The 26,864-nt window shown below is 49.0% G+C and overlaps 1 protein-coding gene across 1 annotated transcript in view; it reads right to left on the bottom strand.

The window, feature by feature from the left end:
* Window positions 1-26,864, bottom strand: part of PLXNA2 (plexin A2) — a 209,399-nt gene that overhangs the window by 22,148 nt on the left and 160,387 nt on the right. The window contains exons 13-18 of the mRNA XM_037070964.1: window positions 14,921-15,072; window positions 8,712-8,829; window positions 6,736-6,872; window positions 5,131-5,298; window positions 4,904-4,997; window positions 435-674 (exon numbers count right to left, since the gene is read on the bottom strand). Of these exons, the coding sequence (XP_036926859.1) occupies window positions 435-674; window positions 4,904-4,997; window positions 5,131-5,298; window positions 6,736-6,872; window positions 8,712-8,829; window positions 14,921-15,072 (909 nt within the window). The remainder of the gene's footprint in view (window positions 1-434; window positions 675-4,903; window positions 4,998-5,130; window positions 5,299-6,735; window positions 6,873-8,711; window positions 8,830-14,920; window positions 15,073-26,864) is intronic.

Here is a 26,864-nt window from a genome sequence, read left to right as displayed (position 1 = left end):
TGGAGTAACAAAACACTTGTGCCAGGGAACTGTGACCCCCCTCCCCCCAAAATATGTGCACCAGTTCCAGTGGCCACAAAGGCAGTCAGTTTGAGTCTCAGAGCTTACAAGAATCAACAGAGATACTCAAAGTGTTTCTCAGGATTCCCAGGTGCAAGATACAGGGTGGGGAAAGAGTAGGTTTACAGTCATTTGTATGGAAAATAACACAATGATTAGGAAGTAATACTATCAGAATAAACTGTTTCACGTACTCACAAGTGTAAGGCCACTTTTGCCCCACCCTGTATATCGCCCGATGGGCTAACACTTATAAATAAGCTCCCTTTACAGGGAAAGACGACAGCCGTGTGAGTCCATTCTGTGTAGAAAGGAGAACAAGAAAGGCCAGGAGGGGATGCTCTGTGCCATCCCTGCCCTCCCCACATTCCTACCTTCAGGATGATGGGCGATCCTGGCTTCTGATCCAAGACTCCAGTAGGGCTGAGTAGTTCGAAGGTTGGGTTGGGGTAGTAGATGAACTTGGTGTCGTTGTAAATGAGCAAGGACTGGACATTATTAAAGACAAATCCAAACTCGTCTGGCCGTTCCACAGTGTCAAGTCCAGGCCGGTAGTCCGTGGTCAGAGAGGGTGCCAGGCAGGTTAGGGTGGTGGTGTTCACAATTTTACACACCTGAGAGATCCGGAGCATAGCATTCAGACACCTAGCGAATGACCCCAGCCACCCCTCCTGTCCTCTGTTTGCTTTGGCCACCACTATTAGGTTACTTGCTTATCTTCATTAGGAAGTGAACCCCTTGAGAAACAGGGTGTGAAACTGATTTGGGGAAGGTTGCATCTTAACCACATTCATTAATTCATTCACCAACATTGCTTGAGTGCCTCCTTTGGGCCAGGTACTGAGCTAGAAGTCGGGGTTATCTAGTAAAATAGTCACAGCATATAGGGGGAGACAAATGATTCAACAAGACTAACAGAGTCCTGGCAGAGGGCTAGGAACACAGTAGGGGCACAAGCACTGTTAATGCATGAATGGATGTGAGGAAGGCCCTAGTGGGGTAGTACCAGGTACTGGGGGACTGTCTGTGTGTGGCCATGAGTATGTGTGCGAGTGTGTATGCAGGGTGGGGATGACTCCCAGAAGTTTTCCCTGGGAAGAAATGAATGAATTTAATCGGAATAATGAGTAGGACTTACCTAGACAAGGAGAGGGAGCGGGGGAAACAAATTCCAGGCAAAGGCCCAGAGATGAGGGAACATAGAAGGTTTGAGGAAAACTACGATGCAATGCTGGGTGTGAGTGTGTGTGTGAGTGTGTGAGTATGTGGGAGGCATGCGCGGAGAGGAGCAGGACATGCTGTGAGATAGGTAATTTTCCGGCACATAGTAGGTGTTCAGTTAATGTTTATTGGCTACATTGATGAATGAAAAGGAGTGTTCAACCCTTTAAATGTTCTACTTAGGATCTCTCTCTTCTCCAACCAAGTATTCCCTAACTGCAAGGGGATGTAACCTTGGTATTGACACTGAGTTCAGGATGTCCTTTCTTTCTTGGTGGACTCTGGTCTCTCAGTTGAAATTCTAGCTGGACTGACCCCTGCTTAGCATGAGTTGTGTCATGCTCTTCTCTGCTTTAGATCTGCAGCTGCCTAAGGCAGCAGCCAGAATGAAGGAAGCACTGCAAGACCCACATGAAACTTGGGAAGAAAACCTGCCCTCTTACTCCCACTGTCCAGTTTTGGCTTTGGGAGCCACCGTGTCCCAGCAACAGCCAAGGACATCTGTGAGAACTGGTCTGCTCAAGTATGCACCGTCCTGGCAGGTTCACACACGTGTCTCTGGCCAACACACACATACACGGACTTCATGTTCAGAAAACAAGACTGTGTGTGAAACTGCGAAAAGGCCAACCCTTGCACAGAAATTAGGTCAGAGTTCTAAGGCCAAGCATTAACCCTCTCCATCTAGAGGCAGTGTGAGTTTAAGCCAACAGCTCCCTGAGGGCTTCATGCCATGTTGCAGGTCAGTTCCCATTCCCACCCTTTTTAGCTCACACTTCAGTAGCCCCTTAGAAGCCTAATGTCTGTTTCACGTTCCAGCTGGAGACACTCTGGCTTGAGAAAAATGTGGGGTGGGGTGGGGGGTGCAGTCAAATGGTAGAGTTGAGCCAGGGAGTCTGAAACCCCAGGCTCTGTGGGGCAGATGCAGCCTGAGCGTGTCTCTTCACTCCCCAGCCCGTCTCCGTCCCCGCTCATTCCAACCCTCCCAGACTGGACTCCTGCGTGAACAAGCAAATTGCTCCCAAACAAGCGGCCTCTGTTTGCTTCCTGCCCTGTGCTGCATCGGCATTTTGTTTGCCAAACATTCCTTGGGGTTTTGCGGCCTTCGCTCTGGCCCTTCTCACTTCTCACTGGGGCTGCTTCACAACCCAAAGGCAAGAAGAGGCCCCAGTGGACTGATGCTGCCATTCGACCCAGGCTGGGCTGAGGGGCCAAGGGCTTCTCTCCCACCCTGCAGAAAGAGAAGGCCCAGGGCAGAGTTCATGAACTTCCCACTGTGCAGCCAGTCTGGGTGGAAAAGTACAGACTCCAGGCTTGCCAGCCTGCAGACCCCAGGCAAGAGGGCCCCCAACTCTCCAGTAGGAAGAACTAGGAACAACTCTCTAATTTTTTGAAGTCCTGCAGTCATGGTGGGTAGGCTGGGGGAAGCGCTGGGAAAAATCCTGCCTAGGGCTGCAAAGGCTTCTGGGAGGGAGAGGGTGCCCAGGACTGAGTCTTCTCAGAGATGAATGTCAGGTATGGTGAAGACCTTCCCAGACCAGCCTTCTTTACAGATGACTTCTCCAGGACTAATGTTCAGCCTCTGAAGGTCGACCTTGTCAGTTAGATATTCATTTTTCAAAGTTCCCTCTGTACTATATTAGCCATGTCTTTTATTTTCTGCATTCTGGTGCTTTAACATCTGGGGCCTTGCTGATTCTGGAGGGACTGCCCCTCCCCAGACACACCAGTTCCTAGGGACAGCGAACAACTTGTTGCCCTCTAGAGCTGCTCTCCTAATGCAGATAACTAATCCAGAGCCCACAGGCCCAACTGCCTGTCACACTGTGGGCAACTATCCACCTTCCCTAACTACACCAGGGCTAGGTACCAGACAAGGAGGGACAGCCCCTTTGCCCCCAGCCCACTAAAATGAGCCAAACTGGCCAATCCTAAACCCACTTGCCCTGCCTTGCTAGTTCCTTCCTGTGGAAACCAATATGAAGGCCCTTGCCCCAGTTTTCCTTTCTCCTTCTGCTTCCTAACCTACCCCAGGGTCTCTCCTCCCCACCCACCCCCACCCTTGCCATGGCAAGGCTCCCTTTTCTTGGGACCTGTATTAATAAACTATCCAATGGCAGTCATTTCCTGATCTGTTGGCTTTGTCATACGTGAGTAACAATAAAACCTAAATTTAAAAAATGGACTTGAGTTGTTTGGGAGTTTTATTCTTCCTTGAGTACAAACCCACCATTCCCATTCCTACCCCTCATCTTCCTCCCTTCCACTTAGACTTTGGAGTTGGATAGAGGGAGGTGGTCTGTCACCTACTGGGGATACAGACTGGCCTTGGTCTGAAAGTGGAGCTGGGGCATGGACGCTTTACCCAAGGATCAAGCGCTACTACACCTGGGGTAAGGAGACATGTACTCTCCCAGCCCATAAAGCTGTGACTGTGCTGAAGGTGTGAAGCAGGTATCCCCACGTCTCTCACACGATGGGATGTCAAGCCTAGGAGCATCTTATATGTTCTAGTTCGGAAGAGTCTAGCTATCTGCAATATAGCTTGGCCCTGCCACGGGCCACCTTCTTGACTGGGGGCAAGTCCTTCATCTGGGGTTTTAGTTTCCTCTGCTGCACAATGAGGGGCTTGAACCAGGTGATCCCTGAGACCTTTTCAGATCTGGCCTTATAGTTCCTGTCACTTGGAGTGTTTCTGTTTCCTAAGGAAGCCTCAAGCACTCTGGGAATGTGTCAGAGATGAGAGTAGATATAAAGCCATCCTCCCCATCTCCATTTCAGCCTAGTCAATCCTCTGAAGGTCGAAGCAGTAATAGTGGCAATTTATTTGAAAAATAATGGCCATAATTTATAATGCCAGCATCTGCTGAACTATAATTATAAATACAATAATGTTTCAGAAAATATTGGCTAAGAAGGGCCACTAGAACAAACTACAAAATTTATAACACATCCGACATTCTGCCCTTATGTTAGAAAACATTAAAATCACAAAAATCCATAGTGAAAAAAATGGAATTACATGGCTCTGCACAGAGGAATAAAGTGAAATGTTCAACCTGATCATCTCAGCAATCCAGATGGAACAATTTGCAGGCAGTGACTAACGTTTATCAAGTGCCCACCTCAGTGGCCAGTGGCTGCAGGTGACAAATCTGCTAGGCGAGTCTTACCATCCCCCAGGGAGTGGGGGATGAAGGATCAGAGAGGTTAAATGACTTGAGCATGGTTGTTCAGCTAACAGATGGCAGAGTCCTACTTCCTCCAATCCAGAAGCATCTGGATCTGGAGTGAGAATTTCCTCACCCTCTCACCGCAGTGCTTCTTATCAGACCTTCAAGTGAACATGCCCCAGACAAGGGCCCCCCTGTGCTGTATCTAAGCTCAGAAGGCACTATGTTTATGCACTCATATCACTTTCTGACAAGAAATGAGTATACCATGATTATAAAAATCGTTGTCAGGCTCAAGTGTTTGGAGACATGACTTTGGATTCAGCCTTGAATCCACTTTCTTCTCTGACGGTCAGATGCTCCAGCGCCCAACACAGAGCTCATCCCATTACAAAACATTGACACACAGCTGTGTTTTTCCAGCACTGGTCAGACCAGCACTTACTCACATTGACAGATTCTTTGCCATTAAACTTGACTCGGATTCTTGGCTCCTGAATGACATCCAGGTTGAAGCCTGTGATGGTCAGGGGTGTGTAGCCACTGGTAACAAGCAGAGACCAGGTTAGATAAAAAATCAAACTGCCACCACCTCCACCCCTGGGATCCTCTCACAAGCCACACTTGGGCAGAGGGGATGGTGCCATGGGGTGTGTTCCCCCACCCTGTGCCTCACCTGGCAATGCTCCACTCTGGCTCAATGCGCTGTACCCGGGGGTCATCTATGTACTCAAACTGCAAGTTGTTATCCACATGGGCTCGGTCGACACTCACAGAAACGGGGACTGCACCCAGTCCATTGGATGATGGAGGAGAGACACACACAATCTCATTCATGGATCGCCTGCCAGGGAGACAGCAGGAAGGTTGTGAAGAAAGGCATGGGCGAGATGGGGTGCACTGTGCTGGACAAGGGGTTTTCCTCAGTCTGAGGGAGTAGCCGGGATGCGCCCTCTGTCCCGGGACCCCGTATGCCAGGGAACACAGCTCTTATCAGTAGGGATCAGTGCCCTTTCTACCGGTGAGCCAACTTGGGTTCAATTAGAGGGGAGTCAATTGGAGGAGGGAATCAGAGAATGCGAGGCAGGGCATCCTCTTTTCTGGATTTTTCTAGAAATGACTAGTTAGCTGGTGCTTAGAATCCAGTAAGTCAATTAATGAATATTTATTGAGCAACTATCATTCAGAAAAGTGAGTAACATATACTCTTTGCCCTGAGGGAGTTTACAGTCTAAAGAGTTGATGATCAGGTATGCATCCATAGATTCTCTCAGAATTCTCTGAGATTCTCTATATCCCCACTGAAGGTGTTTGACAAATGGTAGGTGCTCCATTTTTTAGCCCCAAGAGATGTCCTGAGGATGAGTCTGTGTGCTTCCTGGCGGCTGAGGCCAGCCCTCAGGTAACACAGTGGGGACCTAATGACCGTGCAGTCGGTCCTGATGGTGACAGGACCGTTCCTGGGAGCCTTTCTCAGTGGCAGTTTCATGGGGCCTCACTTCTAATTATGAGGCGGGGGGTGGGGGCGGGCAAAGAAACCTAGAATGTATTTATAAAATATTGTGTATTCACTCTCACATGTTTAAACTTCAGTCGCCTTCAAAGTACTCTCCATTTGATACAATACACCTATCAGGACATTCTTCCCCTGCTCAAAACAGTGTTTGAACTGGTCGATTTTTACTCCTTTTAGTGCCTCTGCTGTTTTTTGTTTCATCTCCTCCACATCAGCAAAATGTTTCCCTGTGAGGACTTTTTTTCATCCAGGGAAACAAAAAAGGGGGGCTTGGGGAGAGGTCCGGTGAATAGGGAGGGTGGGGCACTGGGGTTATGTCGCTTGTGGTCAAAAACTGCTGAACACTCAGCACACTGTGAGAAGGTACGGTCATAAATCACCATCATGAAATGGGCACATGTGTTGAAAAAGTCTCCAAAAAAATTCACTAAGGCCAGAGGCAGCCGCCCACAATGATGTCAGCTGGTACACTGATACAGATGGGTTCCTAGAACACCCACCTAGTGGAAGAAGCTTGTACTACAAGGAGCCCATTGGTAATTCTGGGTTTTTTGGGTTGCCCTGCATACTCATAGAAGAATCCAGCCCCTGTGATACATACGGTGTACTGTGACTAGTGGTATATGTGTGTTACAGTGACCACAGTCCAGGATGTATCACATAACATGGATGTGATGGGCAGGCATATGTATGAACATGCACAGGAACATGCGTACACAGGCCATGCAAGGACAGTCTTCTAATGCTCTTTCGAGCGCATCTCACCCGTAGAACTCGCAGGTCTGGTTGCCCAGGTACACGGCCACACTGCTCCCAGCCCCAAGGTAATGGCCCGTGATGGTCACCATGGTGCCTCCGGACTCTGGCCCACGAATGGGACTGAGGGACAGCACAGAAGGGTTCTTTGGGAGGAAGCAGAGAGATGATCATAGCTCGGGTTTTTCCTAAAGAGATGGATCCAGGCTGGACTTAAAAACAGAAGGAGGGACTGCATCTGTCCTCGGGGTGGAGGTACTCTTCCTGCCCTTTTGGATCCCAAACACTGTCTGCCTACCCTGAAGCTAAGACCCTTTCTAAGAAGAGGCTCCAGGCATGTCCAGGAAAGACAGAAAGGTCATGTTTTGGAATTAATTAACTCCTCAGGGAGTCTCATGCCCATAACACTGATTGGAAGGCATAGATGACACTGACTAATCTATCAATTAGTTTACAAATTGAGAACAATTTGAAAATGCTTCTCCATCTAGAGCTTGTACTGATTTTTTTTGGCACAAAATCGATAGGGCTGAATAAAGCATCCCTGCCTAGATTGGGCCACTGTGAGGCAAAGGTTCTCCATTAATGGCTCATGCACATGTCCTTCTGTCCCTCCTAAGCATTTGAAGGGCACGCTGATGTGCCTGGTGCAGGGAGCTGCAAGTAACTGTTAGACATGGCTTCCCCAATCCTTATCAGGGGGATGGCCTACCATGGGCTGGGACTTTTAAGTGAGCTTATTAAGTTGTAAAATTAAGCCTGAAGCTTAAAAGAAATGTCATTTGGCCTAAAATACATCACATGGCTGACCTAAATCAGAAAGGAATCGCTTTTGCCTAGAGGGCAGCAGAGTGGAGTGGAGAGTGCACGTAACTGAGTGAGTTCACAGACATGAACTAGTCTCCAACAGCTGCTCACATGCAATGAGCCCTGAACTGAGGTTCTGGATCACCCAGGGCCTTTGTCTGCTCCTCTATCTAGAGGAAGGGGGGCAAAGTATCTCTGCAGCTCCTGCCTTTTCTGACATTCAACAGCTCTCCCTCCATCTAGTCTTTCTGTGTTTGCTTCCCGCAGAAGATTGTGTCTGTGTCGGAGATGGGGTAGGTTGGGGACTGATAGGCCCTGGTCCTTAGAAAGAACTCAGATTCGAATCTGAGAGAGAAGAATACAAGAAAAAGGTGCAGATGCCAGGATAAGAAGGCAGAGACTGGAAAACCAACAATAAGCAGGAAAAATGCCTCGGGAGAATAGAGTCTTGCGGTTTAACGATTTTTCAAAACTCGTAGCAAGGCTGGTTTGACCTCACCAGCTGGTGCTAACACTTTTTAATGGAGAATTCGATGTGGCAATGTAGGTAAGCGTCAGAAAAGGGACTCGAGGGCATAGAAGCAAGTTATTGATTCAGTAGGCACTTTCAAGAAAGCCTTTGTGATTTAACTACCTGGTGCCTGAGTGTGACGAGATGTTTTCAGGTGTGAATGTGTGCATACTTTCGTGTACCAACAGCAACTCACTTGTACACCTGACTCCCATGATCCTGCACGGACCCACGGTCCTGCAGGATTTCAAGTGATGCCTCTAAATTCCTACTTACACTATCTTTGACAGAAAACAAAGCTTGCTGAAAAAATATAGACCTTTTTTAATTGGGTCCTCCAGGCACTCTATCCTCATTAGACTGGAATTAGAAGAAGATACCACACTGGTAGGAGCAAAGGGCAGCCCCTCACTCCCTGGGAGGTGCTTCTAAGATAGAAATTCTAAGAAAGGACTGATTTTGCTTTATTTAGAACTCTGACCTTTGCCCCCTTTTGGGGGGCTCCACAGCATTATTACTTGGAAAGACAGGCCTGTAAAGTGAGGCCAGAAGTTCCCAGTTGTGGTTCCTTGGAGGTGCCTGGCTTGGGAGGAGGTCTGTGGAGAAGTCTGGAAGGAAGTGCGCCCTTGCTAAGAGCCTGTAGCCCTGAACCATACCCCGTACTCACCACAAAGGTGTACTGTTGGTGGGACTTGGTCATGAACTCCGGCTTACACTCGCCAATGCACAGGCGCACGGGCCCAGAGGTGGTTCCCACGAGGGCGTGGCCCATCTCACACACGATCCTGAGAAGAGAGCAAATCTTCCCATGAGAGACTTGGCAGGAGCTGGTATCCCTGTTCCTACTTGCTCACTGTCACAATGAAATGACTCATCACAGTCTTGTAATGGTGCTAAACTGAGAGTCAGCTTGCCCACCCATTCAGCTGTGCGACCTTGGGTAAGGGCTTTCCCTCTCTGAGAGGGTTTTAACCTCTCATCTGTACAGTAGGATGTTGTAAGAGATCATCTCTAAAGCCCGGTAAATGCTACACTGCCTAAATCTCTCAACAAGCCTCTAGTACCCAGTACCTAGTGCAGTGCCTACCACTGGATGGCTCCCCAATATTTGTGGAATAAACCTAACATCCAACAGAGAGGTCTAGGGGCCACAATTTAGTGTCCTTTCCTATGTGACAAGCCAACACTGCAACTCTCTCTAAAAGAGGGAGTGAAGGCCTATTTGTCAAACTGATTCAATTGTGGTTCGTTTCTTGCAGTGAGCTTTCAAAAGAGAGAATAGATAATCTGGTGAGATAGTGAGGACCTGAAACAGGACCTTGGAGCACAATGGGAGAGGTGGAGTCCTGTGGCAGCCAGAGAAGGGCTGGGAGGCAGACGAGTTCACTAGGACAGCAGTGGGCGCTGAACACCGATTTAATCAAGGGCAGAGCGCACTGAGCCAGTGGGTGAGGCAGTGACCCAGCCCTGGGGTTGGAAGTCAAGTCTCACGTTAACAGGAGAGCTGGAGAGGAGAGGGCGTGCAGCATTCTCTCTCATGAAGTGCAGATCAGTACCCCAGTGATGCCTTCCCTAGTGCCTGAGATGAGTTACGACAAGCACATTTAGAGACTGGTTGCTTTGGCCACAGCTGCAGACTAGAAACGGTGGATAGCTGGAGGGATTGAAGAAATCATGTTCTTGAGGGGTATCTCTTGCCTGGCACTGTAGACATGAGGTGTGTGGGAAAAGGGCTCAACCAGGCTCAGCAAAAGAGAACCTTGGGGCAGAGAGAAAGATTTTCCTTTCCTCTAAATACCACATATAAGTTCAGAGAAGCCTGGCACCCCTGGTAGGTTTGCTTAGTGGGGAGTCAGAAAAACAGAACTCCCTTGCACTAATCCACAGTATTATCCTGGCGCTGTGGGGAAGATCCGTGTTTAACCGAGTGGTGTTTATCTCAACAGCTTCTCTAGGAAGGAAGGTAACTAAACAGAGATTTCATTCCGATGTAATAAAACTTGCATTAAACAAATACACTGCACGTTCGCACACGTGGCATGCCACTGATCTCCATCTCCTTCATAACAGTTAATCCCAAATAAGCACTTCCACTCCTGGTGAATATTTACTTAACATGCAATAACTGTCTTATTATGTTTAGCATATTAGATTCAACAAGAAAGTACCAAATGCACAGGGAAGGATACTCTCCTCCTCCACTCCTTCCTCCATGAATGAATAAATTAGCCGTGAACCCAGTGTAAAGATGATAGTGATGATCAATTAGTATTTTACACATAGCTGTCTCCTTAAACCTCATTAGCAGAGCATTTGAAAAGCCTAATTTATGGTACTGTGTGTGGTTATCTCAATGCTACTACCAGCTTGGAGTAACAACTCTCTCGTTCTATCTCCTTGGTCCTACAGCCTGCTGCTGTTTAGGGTCCTGACCATCCTGCAAACCATGCCCTGCGCTCTCAAGGAGCTCCAGAGGAGGCACAGAAGAAGAGGGGGCAGATAAATCTCCTTCCCTCTGTTCTCATTGGGGCTTTCTTGTCCCTCACTCACCCCTCTTGGACTATCTGTGCCAAAGTGACTCTTGAGTAGAAAAGGAGAGACTCATGGCAGGCTTGGAATCCTAAAAAGAGGAACTATGAGAACATGTGAAGGTCATAGGCATATCTGTTCTTCCTTGGGCTACTCCAGAACCTGCCTAGGGGAAAAGAAAGCCTAGAATGGCCCGTCAGTTGTGTCTGCAGGGAGTTAACAATGGGCTGGGACCTCTTTGGTACACTGTTTTTCTAGAATATTTTTTCTCCTAGGGTTCATGTCCCAAAAGATAAACCTTACATGTCAAGCACCTGCAAAAAGGGGGATGGATGGCAGATGGGCTCTGCCCAGGTGTCCAAGGCTGCATGGCTGCAGCTGGCTCTGAATGCTCCGCCTAGAAGGGAGTGATGTAGAGGACCAGGGGCTGGGCCACTGTGAGGGCCCAGAGCTGGACCATGGGTTCCCTTCTTCAGCATTGAAGCTAACCCCTCTACCCACCTGTAGAATGAGGTTCTACTTTATTTTGTGAGTGGGAAGAGAGGCAGTGGGCTATAGAAAGGGTCGCGGTTGGTAAGGCTAAGAAATGGACAAGAGTCCTGAGGAATCAGGCAGCATTGTAGAAGAACTCAAATGTTCTCTAACTCTTTGTCCTTTTTATTCCTGGGATGAAGTGCTTGCATCCTTGAGTATATCTGTTGTAGGCATTTGTCCTCTGAGCTCAGGGATATATGCAGTTAAAAAAGAAAAAGGAAGGGTAGCTGTAGGAAATGGAAGGGTTATACTGCGGAATGAGGGTCAGGCCATACTGAGATATGACCATGGGCGGTACTGGACAAGACAGGATCTTGGGCCATCATCCTCAGGCTCTCCTACAGGGAGGGTTGTATGATCTGCATTTTATAGACAATGAAACTAAGGCTCAGAGATGCTCAGTGACTCATTGCAGCCACAGTTCTGGTAAGCCACAGAGCCGTGATTCAAACCCACCTCAGCTGACTCCAGAGCTCATGCCTTTGACTACTCCACTCTATTGCCTCTAGAATTAATGGAATGAGCTGTGTGTCTTTTGGGAAAGAGACAGGGTAAATAGACATGGCAGCAATACTGAGGTGGAGTTGAGGCAGCAGGAGTAGGGGTTGGGGGAGGGAAGACCTGGCTGGGTTCCTAGGGCTCTGAGAGCTAACAACCTGTGTCCTCCACCCTGCTGGATGTCGGTGACCACAGGCAGCAATGTTTGCACCCCTTCTGTCTTCAGGTCTCACAAGTGAGCAAAGTTCCTGTGGTGTGATTTCTGGAGGACCCCTGACTTCCCTGCCTCCTCCCAGTGTCCCTGGTGGCTCCAGGCTCCCTATGTCTTATTAGGAGACAACAGCTACAGATGTCTTCTCCTTATAAAGTAAGGAATTGGACTGGTTAACTGGCCAATAGTTATTTAGCTTCAACAGTTGAAGGCTTGACTCCTCCTGGTTGATAGGGGACTTCTGGAGACAAATTAGTGCCAGCAGTATGCTTTCTAGTGGTGGGAGGCACAGGTCCCATTGGGCAGACACTTCTTCTGACATACTCAGGACCATAGACATGACTGTAGAGATCTTATATTTCTATATACTCATTTTCCAGATGACGCATTTGAGGATCAGGGAGCAAAGTCACTTGCCCAGAGTCACCTAGCTCATCAATAGCTTAATTCCCAGCATCCAGTCAGTGCCCTCACTTCCACACCCAACCATCTCCCTTAAATTGGCACAGAGATGGTCCCTTTCACCCCATGAGTGTGCACCTGACGTGGGGGACACCCGTGTCTAATATCAATCTATCCAGCTGTGGCTGACTTCACAGGTGCAGCAGATAAGAGGGAGGTGGTCTGAGGATGAGCTCAGTCCATAACACACAGAACCCCAGTCCCAGGCTGGGCTGAGCTACATCCTTAACCTGCATCCCACTGCCTGGAAAGAGTCCTGTGATGGAATCATCTGGTCCTCCACCATCCTGTGGGGTGCTGATTGCAGGACTAAGCGGGGCCCTTTAACCAACATTAGCCTAATTGTTGAGTGATAGATGGCAGGCACAAACATATGGTGAGTCATTACTGTGCCCAATAATCTTGCCCACACCCGGAACTCTGCACTGCGCCCGTTTAGCCAAATTCATCTCTCGCAGACATCTGTAACGATTGTGCCTGCTGCTCTCTGCCCGGGATGGAGGCTTTAATGATGTTAACAAACTAGGAAACCTCGAGAGCAGTAATGAGCCTGGCATGGCTCGAAACCAGGGCTGCATCCAGCCGAGGTGCCGAGTGTGTTGGCCGCCTCCGGCCTGCCCCGCGCCCAGGGACTATGTGGGGGGTTTCCAGGGTGACCACCAGCTTTGGCGGGGACCCCTGGTGACCATTCACCTTTCCAGGCTCCTTTCATATTCTTACTTCCAGTTCCTTTCAGCACTGTCTTCCCTGGGGCCCCAGGCGAGTGTGGAGCATTTGATTTCACAGATAGAACGCCATTTCCTTACATTCGTTTGGCACATCACAGTCTCCATTTTCTCTTCTTACTGAATTTTCCTCAAAAATCGTGCAGCAGGAACCATGATTTCCATTAGGCCAATGACGATCAGAGAAGCCAGACAGTTTGCTAAGGTCTCGGGGCTGATCAGTAGAAGAGCCAGGACTTAGAGTACCTTTGAATTCCAAATCTCATGACATGTCCATCTAGCTGCGCAAGAATCTCCTCTTCTCAGCTCAAAGCCTTACTCCTCACTCACCCCAAGCCCTTTCCTTTGGAGTGCTGTGACATCTCACCGAGTTGGAGACTTAGCCTGTGTCCAGGGCACAAGGGGGGTCCTGGAAGCCATGGTGGATTTGGGTCAGTGAGACCAAGTGTCTAGCCCAGTCTGGCATGGTGCTGGCCTCTGTAAAGGGTCAGCTGTGAGGATCTCTGCACACTGTCCTGGCTTCTTCCCCCAACAGCTTTCACCCCCTCTTCTGAATCAGAAGTGCTACTATGTCCTGTCCCCTTTTGCCTCCCTCATCTCTTTCCTATAGACCCCGCCAGGCTTTCCTCTGATGTGCACTCCTTGTAGGGATAAGGTAGTCTGGGAAGGATCTGAAGGTTTGAAGGGTCAGGCCAGCCTCTTCTTCTCTCCTGCTGGTGCTGGCAGAGATCACACCCAGCCTCAGAGTCTGGGAATTCACCCATCTGACTCTGACCCAGTTCTGGGCCTCACTGGGATTGTGGCCCCTGGCCCTGAAATACACATTCTGATGAATCACAAAATTTCTAGTCCACTCTTATCCAGCAGTCTTGCTCCATTGCTGTTAAGTGAGGGAAGAAATCTAGAATAGGAGTCAGGAGACTCGAGTTCCAACTCTGCCATGACCACTCATGCTCTGAGTGAGCTGGGAAAGTCATTTCCTTTCTTTTTTGCTTTGTAAAATGACAATAACAATACGTACCTCTCAGAGTTCCTACCAATTAAAAGTGAGATAATGGATGCAAGTGAAGTCATTTTCATGGTTGCTACTAAGGGCTGTCTCTGGGGAGGTCAGAGGGAGGACCTGCAGCTGCAGTGGGGGGGAAAGCCCCACCCCCACACCTAGAACCCCTTGCAGAGCTGTGATCTCTGTGGAACCAGAGTGACTTGACCAGACTTTGTAGGGTCAATCATGTGGAGTGACCTGGCACTCCCCTCCCTTTCTCCTTTGAAGAAGAGGCACCCCTCCTTCTACCCACCTGCCCCAGCTTTGTACCCATCTCCTGCCCACCAACTCCACAGAGGCTGCCACTGCCAAATGAACACACCCCAAATTGGAACATATGTCACTCCTGGAGCCCCGTTTGCCTGTCCGCTGCTACATGCCTATTTTCTAATTTCCAGCTGACATTTCCCTTAGTGAAATAAATGAATTTGCTCCGGCGGAGGCCCTGCTCGGATTAAGCTGCTGTCAGAGCCCTATGAGCCAAACAAATTGTTGCCCACAGCCCACCTTGCAGGATGCATTCTAATGCGGTCTGGTAGGGGAGGGGCCAGGGAAGAAGAGGAGGAGCCTAGGCTGGTTGGGAAACTGACTCAGTCCTGACAGTGTGCAGGCAAAAACTTGAATGGGGGCAGCACTGTTCAAGGATCCCTGATGCCAGGGGAGCCAGGGAACAGGGTAGAGAACACAATATGGCCTTCTGAGAGTGGAGATGGGAAAGCACAGGGCTCTGGGTAGACTTCTGGGGTGAGGTCTATGGTAGAATGGAGACAAGAGATGAGTCTTGGAAAAGTCCCAGAGAAAGGAGGGGAGGAGTCTCCACCCACCCAGAAACTCCCCTGGGAAAAGGGCAGGCCAGAGCAGACTGGACTCACTGCTCAGCGATGATGTAATCCCCTGGCAGGGGTGTGCAGGGCACGCCAGCCACCTGCACATGGTGGGCGATCTCGGAGAAGTCCAGACCCAGGTTCACACCGTGGATGGTCACTCGAGTCCCTCCTTCAGGTGGTCCAGACACGGTCAAAATCTGTGGGAGGGAAATGGGATTAGCAAACCTGTGGGATGGAGGCTTAGGGACTTCGATGGAAACCTGGGATTTGGGTAAAAAGAGAGTGTGTTCTCATCTTTTAATTTGTCTATCATCATGAAACCACCTTATCTTACACTCTTTCCTTGGGTCTTTAGGCCATTGACCCATTCATTCATCCATTTATTAAAAAGAAACCAGAAAGTATTGGACTTAAGGGAATCATTGTTTGAGATGTGTCTCTAATTCACTAGTTGCCTGATTCTCAGCAAGTCACATAATCTCACTCTACATCAGTTCTTCGGAGTTGTGATAATCATCTCTGCCAGCCTTGCCCTGGGAGCTCCACGTAGCAAATGGAGGGTGTTCGGGAGCATTCTGTAAACCAGAGAGGGCTTTGCAATTGTGAGGTGCTATTATTGCCACTCCTGTGTGCTCGACTCTGATGAATACACAGAAAATTCTCCCTCAAGGAACTTACAGTCAAGAGGTGGAGATAAAGGAAGCCATAAATAAGGCTGATGCTGGCTACTGAGTGACAAGGTAGATTCGGAGGGATAGCTGGAAGAGCACGGAGGAGCCTGAGATGAGGCTGTGCTGCAGGGGGTGATCAAAGATGGAGAGTGTATTTGACATTGTTCTGGAAAAAAATCTTGTGATGCATGCTAGGAGCAAAAGGCAGGGATCATTTACTTATTCATTTCTTAATTCAGTTGTCAAATGATGCCTGTCTCATTTGCCTCTGACCCAACAGGTGAAGGAATGCAGAATCAGGCTCTCTGAAATTATAAACTTCTGTCTGGGAACAGATCGGGCTCTGAAAAAATGCAGCTCTTTGACATCCCACAGATCCCAGGGAATAAATGCACATTGTGTGGTTCACATTTATCAGAAGTAGAAGGAAATTAGACTAGAAGTCAATCCTAAGTGGGAAGAATTTCAGAACTGGAAGGGAACTTGAGATATCTTAGGCTAAGATACTTGTATAACTGCCCTGACTGGTGTGGCTCAGTGGCTCAGTTGGTTGGGTGTTGTTCTGCAAGCGAAGGATCACAGTTCAATTCTCAGTCAGGGCACGTGCCTGGGTTGTATGAGTCAGGGGCATATGTGAGAGGCAACCAACTGATGTTTCTCTCTCCCTCTTTCTCCCTCCCGTCCTCTCTTTAAAAATAAATAAAATCTTTTAAAAAGTTTTAAAAATACTTGTATAACATATACACACAGTTGTAAGAACGTCCAGCGTTCTTTTCACTATGATAAGAAAGGCAAAACGGAGAAGGAGGAAATGGGATTGGTCAAGGCCAGGAGTCTACCAGACTCTCCCAGACGGAGCCTCTTGGCAGAGAGCTGCTGCAGCCTTGATCCCCTCTGTTCTTGGGCCCCTCTGGGGAGTTTCTATGTACCCCCTTATGTGCTGGTGGAGTGTCCAGTGGGCAGAGGAGTCAGTGTACCCCAGGGCACAGACGACAGGTGGGTGTAGGTGAAAATGCCATTGAAGGCTCTGGAAACTCTTCCCATCTCCCGCCTCCCCTAAACTCTCCCCTGCTTTCTTCCTGTGTGACATGAGCACCATGAGTTCTGCTACCAACTCAGGCACGAATCCCCAGGTGATTGTGGACAGAGATAATGGTGGGGATGAGGAGGACGAGGACAGGCCTCCTCCCTCAATGCCTGGCCAACTGCTGGGCCCTCAGTAATTTAGCTGCACAGCCAAGCCTGGAATCCAGACCTCCTGACCTCGCACCCTCTTCTCCTGCTGCATAGGATGCAGCCTCTTTCCCTCCTTGCCAGGGCAGGTTCTGAACACTCCCTTTCTGAGACTCCTTTCACTTAAGTCACCTGGTCCCATGGCTCTGACTTCCTTTCTAGGAATAAAAATATCCCATCTTATGAATAAATCAACAAGATTCATGAAATGAGTCAACGGAAAGAGAGCTGAAGGGCTCACAGGCGCCTCTGTGTGTTGGTGTGAGTGGGGGAGGGGGGCAAGCAGGACAATTTGGAAAGAAAGGAGCTGGCATGAGAAACCATAGCCCACAGCTTTTCTGTCCCTGGGGATTCTAAATACAAAGTACTTGATCTTGGCTCTCCCACTCTCCCTTGGCACAGTTTCGGCAGGTACTCGGGCCTCCTGGATTCTGCAAGATGGACCCTTGTTATTGAGGAATAGGGAAGGGGCTGCTTCCGTGCCACTGCATGAGATCATCCACGGGAAAGAATTTGCTTTAAGCCATCTTGAGGTTCTCCTTTGATCCACTTGGAATGAACTCAGCTGGTCCCTCCCCTCCTCCCCTAGCCACCTGGATAGCAGGAACCCACCTACCAAAAGGGACTGAGAAAACTATAGTGATTGGTTATACTCTTCTTCCTCCACTTTTTATTTTTAAAAATACATCCTTTTGCTCACTGCAGTTAATTACAACCTTTCAGAAAAACTGTGAAATGAAATCTTTCTGGAAAGCCTAAAAATATTTCTGTCTTGCAGGTAGTGTGTAGGAATTGTATTGTGAATGTGCAGTGATGGTGGCAGGTTCCTTGGGGCAGCTTCCTCCTGCTGCTAAGTCAGTGTAGTATCCCCTTCCCATGTTTAAGGGTCAGGGTCAGAGACTTGGTTGTGGTACTGAGGTACTCAGAAGCATAAGCCAGATAATACTGTGTGGAAAAGGAAGACTTAAAAAAATACTAGGATGTGCTATGCTCTTGGGGTGTGGAAGCACCAGCTTGATCTCTTCTCATCCAGCTACCAGCTGCTGGAATGCCAGCTGGGAGAATCAGAGCCCTTCTGAGCCATTGGAAAGCACCTGGGGGAATGATGGGTCCAGGTGGGTCTTCTTTCCCACATGGCACACCCTGTGTGCTATGCTGCCAGCACCTGGGGTAAGAGGAGTTTGGGGGTCAAGGCACTCAGCGGCCACCATGCCCTGGGCTTACATCTTCCCTGCTTAACACCGATGTGTGAAAGTCTGGATTTCCAAAACATAAATGGGGTGGTGAGCATTTGATTTGCAAGAGAATTCCCAATGCCTCAATTACCGATGACTCCCAGATCTATATTTTTGGCTCCGACCTCTCTCTTGAGTCCCATAGCCGTATATCCAATTGCTACTGGACATCTTCACTTTCACATGTATGTCCCTCAGGTACCTCAAATTTCACCAGGTCTAAAGATGAACTCTTCATTTTTCCACCTCTCACCTGTTTATCTCCTAGATTCTCTTTCAAGGTTAACAGGATCACTGTGCACCGAGCCAGGAATCTTTCAAACATTTTCAACTGTTTCCTTTCCCTCACCTCCTCTGTTCGATGAATATGGTCACCAGGCATGACCCGTTCTTCCTCCCAGGGGTCTTTTGAATCTGTGCTCTGCTCTGTGTTGCAGAGGAGGTGATAAGCAGGGCTCCGCCACCTCTCACCCACATCAACAGCCAGAACTCCATGCTCCTCCCTTAGACTTGACTTTCTCAGACTGCCAGAGTAACCTTCATGAACACATACTTGATCAGGTTACTAGCTGTTTGCTCTAAAAACCTTTAATGGCTCTACCACTGTCAAGGCACTTGTCTTTCAGTTTCTGATCTTTGTGACTTCTTCAGCCACATCTGCCCTCCTGGACCATGTCCTCCATGTTCCCCCAGATACCAGCAGTTCTTGGACACATGTGGACTTTAAAATCTCTGGGCCTTTGCACATGCCACTGCTCTCCCGAAGCTTACAAGTCAGAGAGAGTCAAGGACACATCCCCTGCCACCTAATGGCTTTCTGGCGAGAATGAGTGCCGGGGCCTTGATGTCTGGGTGGTGGCCTAGGGTGGTAAAACCCATGCATCCTACTGTCCTCATTCCTCCCCAGGACTGGGTGCTGGGGAGAGGCTAGAGAGAGGAGATGCAGTGAGAAAGGAACTCTTCTTCAGCGAGGGTGTTGAGCAGGATCCCTTCAGGATACCAGCGCAGACCAGGCACTTGTGGGTCCCAAGCCCACCCTGGAGACTGACCCCGAGGACCACTGCTAAAAGCAGCACTGGACTGTAGGGCCCCAGTGTAGCTCTCATAAAGCTTAGTTCTCTCGGGAGCCACGTCTGGCCATTCCACATGGGTCTATAAAGAGGGAGGTTGGTGGGGTTCCAGCCACGGCTTGCAGAACTCCAAGGAAGGCCTGCTGCCTTGTAGATCTGGAAGGTGTTGTGGGGCTACAGTGGAAGGGTGAGAGGGCAGCGTGGACTTATATAGATTCCCTCGTTGACAGGGAAAAGATACGGCTGGATGGGAGCCAGATCCACACATCTTAGCTGCCATTCTCAGGTGGCCCTTGGGCTGCTGACTACACTGGGGTAGAGAAGAAAGACCATCCAATGCTCAGGCAGTGTCTGTGGCAGGAAGAGAGTAGGCTCTGGCATCAGATAGACTTGAATTTGAATTCCAGCTCTGATATTTATGGGCCACGGGACCTTCAATCTCGGTGTCCTTATCAGAAAACAGGTAATGATGCTTGCCTCATGGGGGTGTGGTGAAGGTTAAGGGAGACAAGATTTGGAAAGTCCCTAATGTGATGGTGGTTTAGAGAGCAGGCCTTGGAAACTGGCAGCTTCCTTCCTTGTGTCCCCCCTGCACTTGTGCCTTCCTAGATTACAAAACCCCAGGGGGGTCGTGTTGGTCAGGAGCTTAGGGAGCTTGGGGACCTTCCTAGGGATCTGGAAGGAGGATACATGGACCAGGAACACATAACTTTGGTGCTAGGATGACCTGGGTAGAAAGAGGTGCTCATAGGTTGACTGGAGAAAGCCTGGGAGGTGTCCTGCAGCCTGAGCCTGGGCAGGGAGTGGCTATGCTGCTGAGGGCAAGGCCTTGGCTCTGTGGAATCTGGGTCCTTCACAGAAACATATTCCGAGCCCAGTCCCTTTCTCTGGCTCTATCTCAAATGGTCTACATCCTTTCCTCCCTCCCTCCTCACCACTTCTTTTTCCCTTGGCTATTAGCCATTCTGGGGTAGGCACAGCACTTCACAACAAACTCAATGAATTCTTTCAAGAAAGTAATTCCAAATGAGACACCCACACAAACAAATGGTTTGTCAGTTTGGGCTGAATATGTATGTGTGTGCACGTGCGTGTGTGTGCGTGTAGTGGAGAGAGGGAGGAGGAAGATGAAAACCTATAGAATCAACTGCCAAGATCTTTAGACATTGACTAATTTCAGCCCCATGCCTTGTAACAAATATTAGAATGTGGACCAGAAATCTATTTAAATTCTCTGTGGCCCTGAGGAGGAGAGCCAGAAGGAATAAGGGAGAGAAGATCCCAGAAGCAGCTGTTGTCTCTGAGTAGGGGAGGGGTATACTGAGGGTATCCCGAGGTTCTGTGCTGGCTCCTGCTGGTGCCCTTCCTCCACCCATCTGCCTGAGCTTTGGTTCCGCTCTCTTGTTTATGACATGTGCTCCCAGGCAGAGCAAAGGGTCCCCACGGCTAGATGGCCTAAAGTCCATGTGCACTTGACATGCCCACGAAGCATGTCCACTGACAAATGCCCACCCCTCTTGCAAGGCTCTGCTTCAAGAGCCTCCACAGAGGAGCTTTCTCCGACTCCCCCGGGTACGTTTAGCAGCACCTCCCACACTCCCACTGCCCTTTGTGAACAACCCCAGTACAGCAAAGCCCACATGGGACTGTAACTGTTTTTTCCTCATTGAGTCAGTAACTACCTTGGGACAGGGTCTCTCTCTCGCTTTTGCTTAGCAATCTAACTTAGCACACCGCCTGGATAAATACCCCCAGCTTTTTGTTACTGGGAAATGCTGGTCTCAACCAGATTCTGGAACAAATTCTGTTCTTTCAGGACAACTAGAAGCATGGAGGTGCTTACGTGTTGCTTGGGAGTGATGTCGTCTTTTAACAACAGAATCATTAAGAAGCTCTTCCTGCAATCTCCCTTACTTTCATTTAAGCCCATTTCTGCTGTGATTCCTCATTGAATGGAGGACTAACAGCTGCCTCCTCATCAGACATCTTTCAGACACTGAAGATGGCAATTGTGTCACCCCCGGCCTTCACTTCTGCGGGTTCCATTAGCCTCCTGTGGAAAGATCTTGTTTTCTAAACCCTTTGATCATTTCAGAGGCTGTTCTTCGGACCTCAGGTTTCCATGCATCTTCCGAGAGTGTGATGACCCTGCGTAGGCTTGTGGCTTGAGCACAGCCTGCCCCAAGCGCAGCAGGAGGGCCTGTGCAGAGGACTGCCCTGCCCTCATCACACAGGCACTAATGGGGCTGGCCCTGTGCAAATCCTGGGAGGAGGGGAACCCAGTGCTCTCCTTCCGCAGTTCTTTCTTTCCTCTCTGGGCTTCTTCTCCCATTTTAGGCACCGCGCACCCTGCTATTCTCTTCTCCCTAAAGAAACCTTTACTCGCATCTTAATGGGACATTAAGTTCTGTTATTACCTCGCCTTAGAGTATTGACTTTTTAACTGGTTGTAGAATAAACTGTTCGTCTATTTGCAGAATTTGGAAGGAAAGTGTGGGAAACAACATTAGGGCAGAGGGTGCAGTTCAGCAGCCCTAAACCCTGTCTGAGAGGCAGTCACTGACCATGACTGGGCACAAAAAAGGCCAGTCTGAGTCCTGGCCAAGTACTTCTTTATGTGTTCATCTTAGGCCAGGTTGAGCAAGCCAGAAGGATGTGTGGTGAGACAGCCTGGGCTGATGGTAGGGCACTAACTTGGAGAGTCCTGTGTCCTGCTGGGTCCTCTCCAAACCTCCCAGAGCTTCCGGTTCAGAGATCTACTCCCCCACCTACCCACACCCACCTGACTGCCGCACAGCCTGACCGAGCCCAGCCCAGGGCCCAAGCACCCAGCCAGATCTATATTCCTGCCAGACGGTGTCATGTTTCTGTCCCACGGTGGGTGCCATGACCTGGAAAACAGCCACCGTGATGCAGCAGTCGCCCTGATTCTTGCAGCCACTAATTGAACAGTTTGGAGGGAACTGTGTCACAAAGCCGCCAAAGGGTGAGAGCGGATGCAGCCGATTAATTACATCTGGAGAGCTCCGATGGGCTTCACCAGGGAGCCAAGTGGGAGGTGCTGAAGGCCGGGGGGCCCGCAACCTGGGGAGCATGAGTGGGCCATCCCTGGGACTTGGGGATCCTTGCAGGAGCAGAGTTGGGGCTTCCTACAGGGTCAGAGGGGAACCCCTTGTTGGTGGGTGCCTCACAGAGCCCAGCTCCCATCCTGGAGCCTTTTTCTGGTTGTATCTCCTGTCTGACAGACACTGAGAGAAAAAACAGAAACCCACCATAAGCTCTAGGTTATTAAAGATTCTGATAATGACAATAACTGCTTTTTCACTTCAGTACTTACAATGAGTTATGCCAAGAGCTTTACATATTTATCCCACTAAGAGCTCAAAACAAGCTATGAGGGTTACTGCCATTGTACGGATGGGGAATAGGGTCCTGGAGAGGTTAAGTAACTTGCTCAAAGTTGAACAGTGAGTAGCAGAGCCTAGCTAGGTCTATCTAATCTGTGCTTTTGGCCTCTCCACCACACTGCCTGGGCTGGCCATCCTCCCATCCTGGGAGAGACCCCCCAGGTTTTCAATGGTGAGAACCTAAGCCATTGCTTGTGGCTTCCTCTGCTCAGGCTCCCCAGCCCCTCTCCCTCAGCTAAGGCCATACTCGCTGCTTTCCAAGAAACTCTAGTTGGCTTTGCTGGGCAGTGCCATCTCCCCAGACTTCTTAGCTTTCCTCCACCCTCCTCTCTGTCTCTGTCCCTGTGAATGTCCACACTCCCTCATTGGGCTTACCCCTTTGTCACCTCTCCCCGTGCATGCCCAGTCCCCTCCCAAAATGCTGGGAGTAGGGACTGCTGGCTTTCTCCCCATCTCTGCAGTGGGCTGATGTCAGAGGATAGCACTTGTGGGTTGAGAGTTCCATTTGCTTAAGTGAGCCCAGGACAGAGACTAAGAATGACCTACTGGGCAAACATGGGGCTCTAGAATCAAGTAGCTGAGGGTTAACTCCTACTTCTGAAACAGACTAGCTCTCCTCCCTGACAGGAGTCCTTGCTGGCTCTGTCTTAGCTGATAGTACATTCAAAACCTAATTGTTATCTCAGCAGAGTAACTCCATTATTCATCTTGACACCATCCCCCGTTAGCTGTTTGCTGCAGTGATGTTATATTAATGAGGCCTGCAAATAAATGAACAGAGATCAGAGTGCTGACTTGTTTCTCAGGAAAGCTGGCTGACTTATTTTTTATTCGTCTGGAACTTCGCAGCGAGTCGTTCTGGCCCTGGGCAGGCGGCTTTGGCCTTTCCTGCTGGGATTTGTGGCAGCCTTCCAGATAAATACTTGTATATGTCCAGCACCCCAAACAGTTTCACAAATGCATTTGCATCTGGGGGAATTCACGGGGGAAAGATCTACTTTAAATTATTTGGGCACGAGGGAAGCAGCAGGAAGCAAGAGCGATGGAACATCTTGAATGACTACAGTAGCAACAATGATTTAGACTTGCTTTTGGAGGGCGGTGTACACGGTTTTTTACAAGGGCTTTCTTTCCAAGTTACATGTACCTAAGATGTTAAGGAGAATTACATTCCCTAAGCAGGGACTAGTGAGGTGTTGGGGAAGTTACTGATGTTGAAAAATTTATAAAGTAAAAGCTACAGGATGGTCAATGGAGAGACAACTGCAAAACCAGTACCTGTGTGGCCTGGCATGAGTATGCCCTTACTGGGCAATGCCGCAGGTGACTTGAAATACACAGGGATATTTTTGGGGACCCAAATGGTGGTAGGTTCCTGGTCACTCCCGGAGGACCCCAGCACTGGGGACTTACTCCTTGCAGCTCAGGCCTGCTTCACATTACTTCGCCCTGGTCTCTGTTCTCAGCTGCAGGCGTGAACCACCTGAGCCCCATCCTCTGGACCCTCCCATTGGGCTGAATGCTAGAGAAGTCAGAGACACCAGCCCAGGGAATTTCCAACTTTCACCGTAGCCATCATCTCATTAATAAAGACAACCAGAAAACAACCAAATGGAGGTGGTGGCTTTAAGAAACCCGTGATTAAATTTGCATCTGACCTCCACTTGCAAGAAATGATATCCCTGAGCTTAAACACACCCCCAAATGCTCTTCCTGTTTTTTTCTCCCCGCTCATAGAAGTATGTGTGGGCCTAGTTATGCTTAGGAAGAGAGGTGACGTTTATTTTAAGGCTAAGTACAAATGGTAGCTAATGGTCCTAGTTTGGCATTTTCTGGGATCTTCCAAGAGGAGTCGGACCCTGGGCCCAGGTGTTTCTGATATACCTGGGGTGCGGTAAGGTATATAGCTAGGGAATACCCCTCCATTCTTCCCACCAAGAGAGGTCACAGGGCGTGGTGGGAGAGTCTGCCTTCTGGAGTCAGAGGCCTGGTCTTGAATTTGTTCTGCCACTAGTCAATGTGTGACTCCCAGCAAACTGTTTACTTCCCTAAGCATTATTTTCCCAACTCTTACATAAAGATAATTTAAGAGTTGGGAAAACAGCCACGGTGGTAGAATTCTTAGGAGGAGTAGGTACGCAAAGTACACAGGTCCTGGTATACAGTGGAGCCTTGTTAAATAAAAGCTTTATTACTAAGAATTTCAGAACTAGGGAGCAGCTCATGTGTTCATACCCCTGGCCTGAAGTCTGGGTCCTTGTTAGGTATGGAGATGTAGGACCCTGCTGCAGTCCTCTTTCCAATCCGGAGACGACTACAAAAGGTATAGATTAGAAGTTTCTGTCTCGGGTCCTTTGGAGGAAGCAGAGCAAGCAGTTTTCAGCCTCTTCCAGGGGCCAAAGTGCAGAGATAGGTTGTGGTTCCACGGAAAAAAAGCTGTGTTGTCCTGCCTCCTCACCCAGGACTAATTTATCTGTGAGAACTTCCAGGTTTAGCACAGTGCGTGGCAGACAGCAGTCACTCACTAAATGAACAGTCAGTGAGTGAATTAATTTCCTTTAGAACTGTGGCATCTCCTCCTCTTTCTCAGAATGCTCTGTCCTGGGTTGAACTTTATGCCCTCCAAATTCTCAAGTTGAAGCCCAGCTCCCATTACCTTAGAATGGGATCTTATTTGGAGATAGGGATTTTACAGAGGTCGCCAAGTTAAAAGGATGTCTTTAGTGTTGGTCCAAATCCAGCATGACTGGGATCCTTATTTTTCAAGAAACTGTACACACACAGACAAGGAGAACACCACATGGACATGAAGGCAGAGAGTGGGGTGGCACCCCTATAAAAGAAGGAACGCCAAAGACTGCCACAAGCCCCCAGAAGCTAGGAGACAGGCATGAAATAGATTCTCCTCACAGCCCTCGGAAGAAACCAGCCCTGCCAACACCTTGATCTTGGACTTCTAGCCTCCAGGATTGTGAGAAAGTCAATTTCTGTTGTTTGAGTCACCCAGTTGGTGGTGTTTTGTAATTCAGCCCTAGCAAACTCATACACTCACTTTGAGGTAAGACCTCTGTCACATGAGCCCTGAAGTCCCTTGATCCTTCCTAAACTTCTTTTGCCAAGACCATACTGAGTATCCTTTCCTTTCTGCCGGCTGTCGCCCACTCACAGCTTCTTGGAAAATGTGTTCTCTGAGCCTTCCTTCCTAGTGGGTGGCTCATCACATCCTCGTCTCCAAGGTCCCAGCAGGGCCTCAAAGCACACCCTGGGAAGAACCGAAACATGACAGGCCAGGCCTCTCACGGGCTTTCCAATGCTCTGCCTGTCTCTTGTTCCTGGGGTTGAGCAGGTGACACTGTGTGCAGACACCCAGGATGACAGCTGGAGTGGGAGCCTCCTGGGATGCCTCCCACAGGGGGACAGCATCGTTATCACAACAGAGGCTGGTTGAGAAGGAGCAGACGGTGAGTCCTGAAGGGGACCTAAACGGAAGTTTATGCAAACTGGGAAATTCAATGAGCTGTAAGACTTGTCCTACATGAAGCTGCCATCAAAGATGGGTCTCTAGGGGTGGGCTTGGTTGTCACGGAGTTGACACCCAGGTAAGGAGGGGTTAAGGAAGAACACAGCTGTTCATCTATCTAAGCTTGCGCCCACGCCTTTTCCTAAAGTAGAACTCCTTCGTTTGAGAGCATCTCATGAATTTCCCTACCTGTGGGCATAACAGCACCCATTCCAGCTCCATTTGTTCCCAGCCTTGGAAATTCCACTGCCTCCAGCAGACTTTGGGGCTGTCATAGAATCTTCCCCTTTTCACCCCTGGAGAAAGATTTTCGTAGGGGATGGCTTCTGTTTGCATGTGGGCTTGCACTGGGGGAGTACACATACTGGTCAGAGATGAGGGGGAGGAAAAAGGGCATGGATCCCACTGAGTTACAATCATGAAGAAAAAGAGCTGTGCTAATGTCAAGGAATTAGCCAAGAAAGCTGAGGTAAAAGAAATAAGTTGATTCTTTTTAAAAATTACTTTTATCAAATTATACATTTTGGGCAAAAAAAAATGCCATGGAAATGAGGTGTTCTTCTTAGCACCTCCTACTGAGAGGCACAAGAGGTTGATGTTTCCTATTCCTGGTGATACTATCTTTGATCCTTTGGTTAAGGTCGTGTCTGCCAGGTTTTTTTCACCGAGAAGTTACTATTCTTGTTGTAATTAATAAGTACCTTGTGGGGAGATAGCTTGAGATTATGTAAATACCTATTTCTCATCATACTTTCATCCACTAATTTTAGCATTCATTGGCTATTCTTGCCTCAAACAATTATCACTGTGAATTTTGCCAAATGATGATTTTCTATTTCCATAATTCCTTCTA

Source organism: Sturnira hondurensis, unplaced genomic scaffold (assembly GCF_014824575.4).
Source record: "Sturnira hondurensis isolate 20B ecotype Veracruz unplaced genomic scaffold, ASM1482457v3 Scaffold0019216, whole genome shotgun sequence".
Classification (NCBI taxonomy): domain Eukaryota; kingdom Metazoa; phylum Chordata; class Mammalia; order Chiroptera; family Phyllostomidae; genus Sturnira; species Sturnira hondurensis.
The sequence above is the reverse complement of the archived record's forward strand: the minus strand, read 5'-3'. Positions and strand labels throughout refer to the sequence as shown.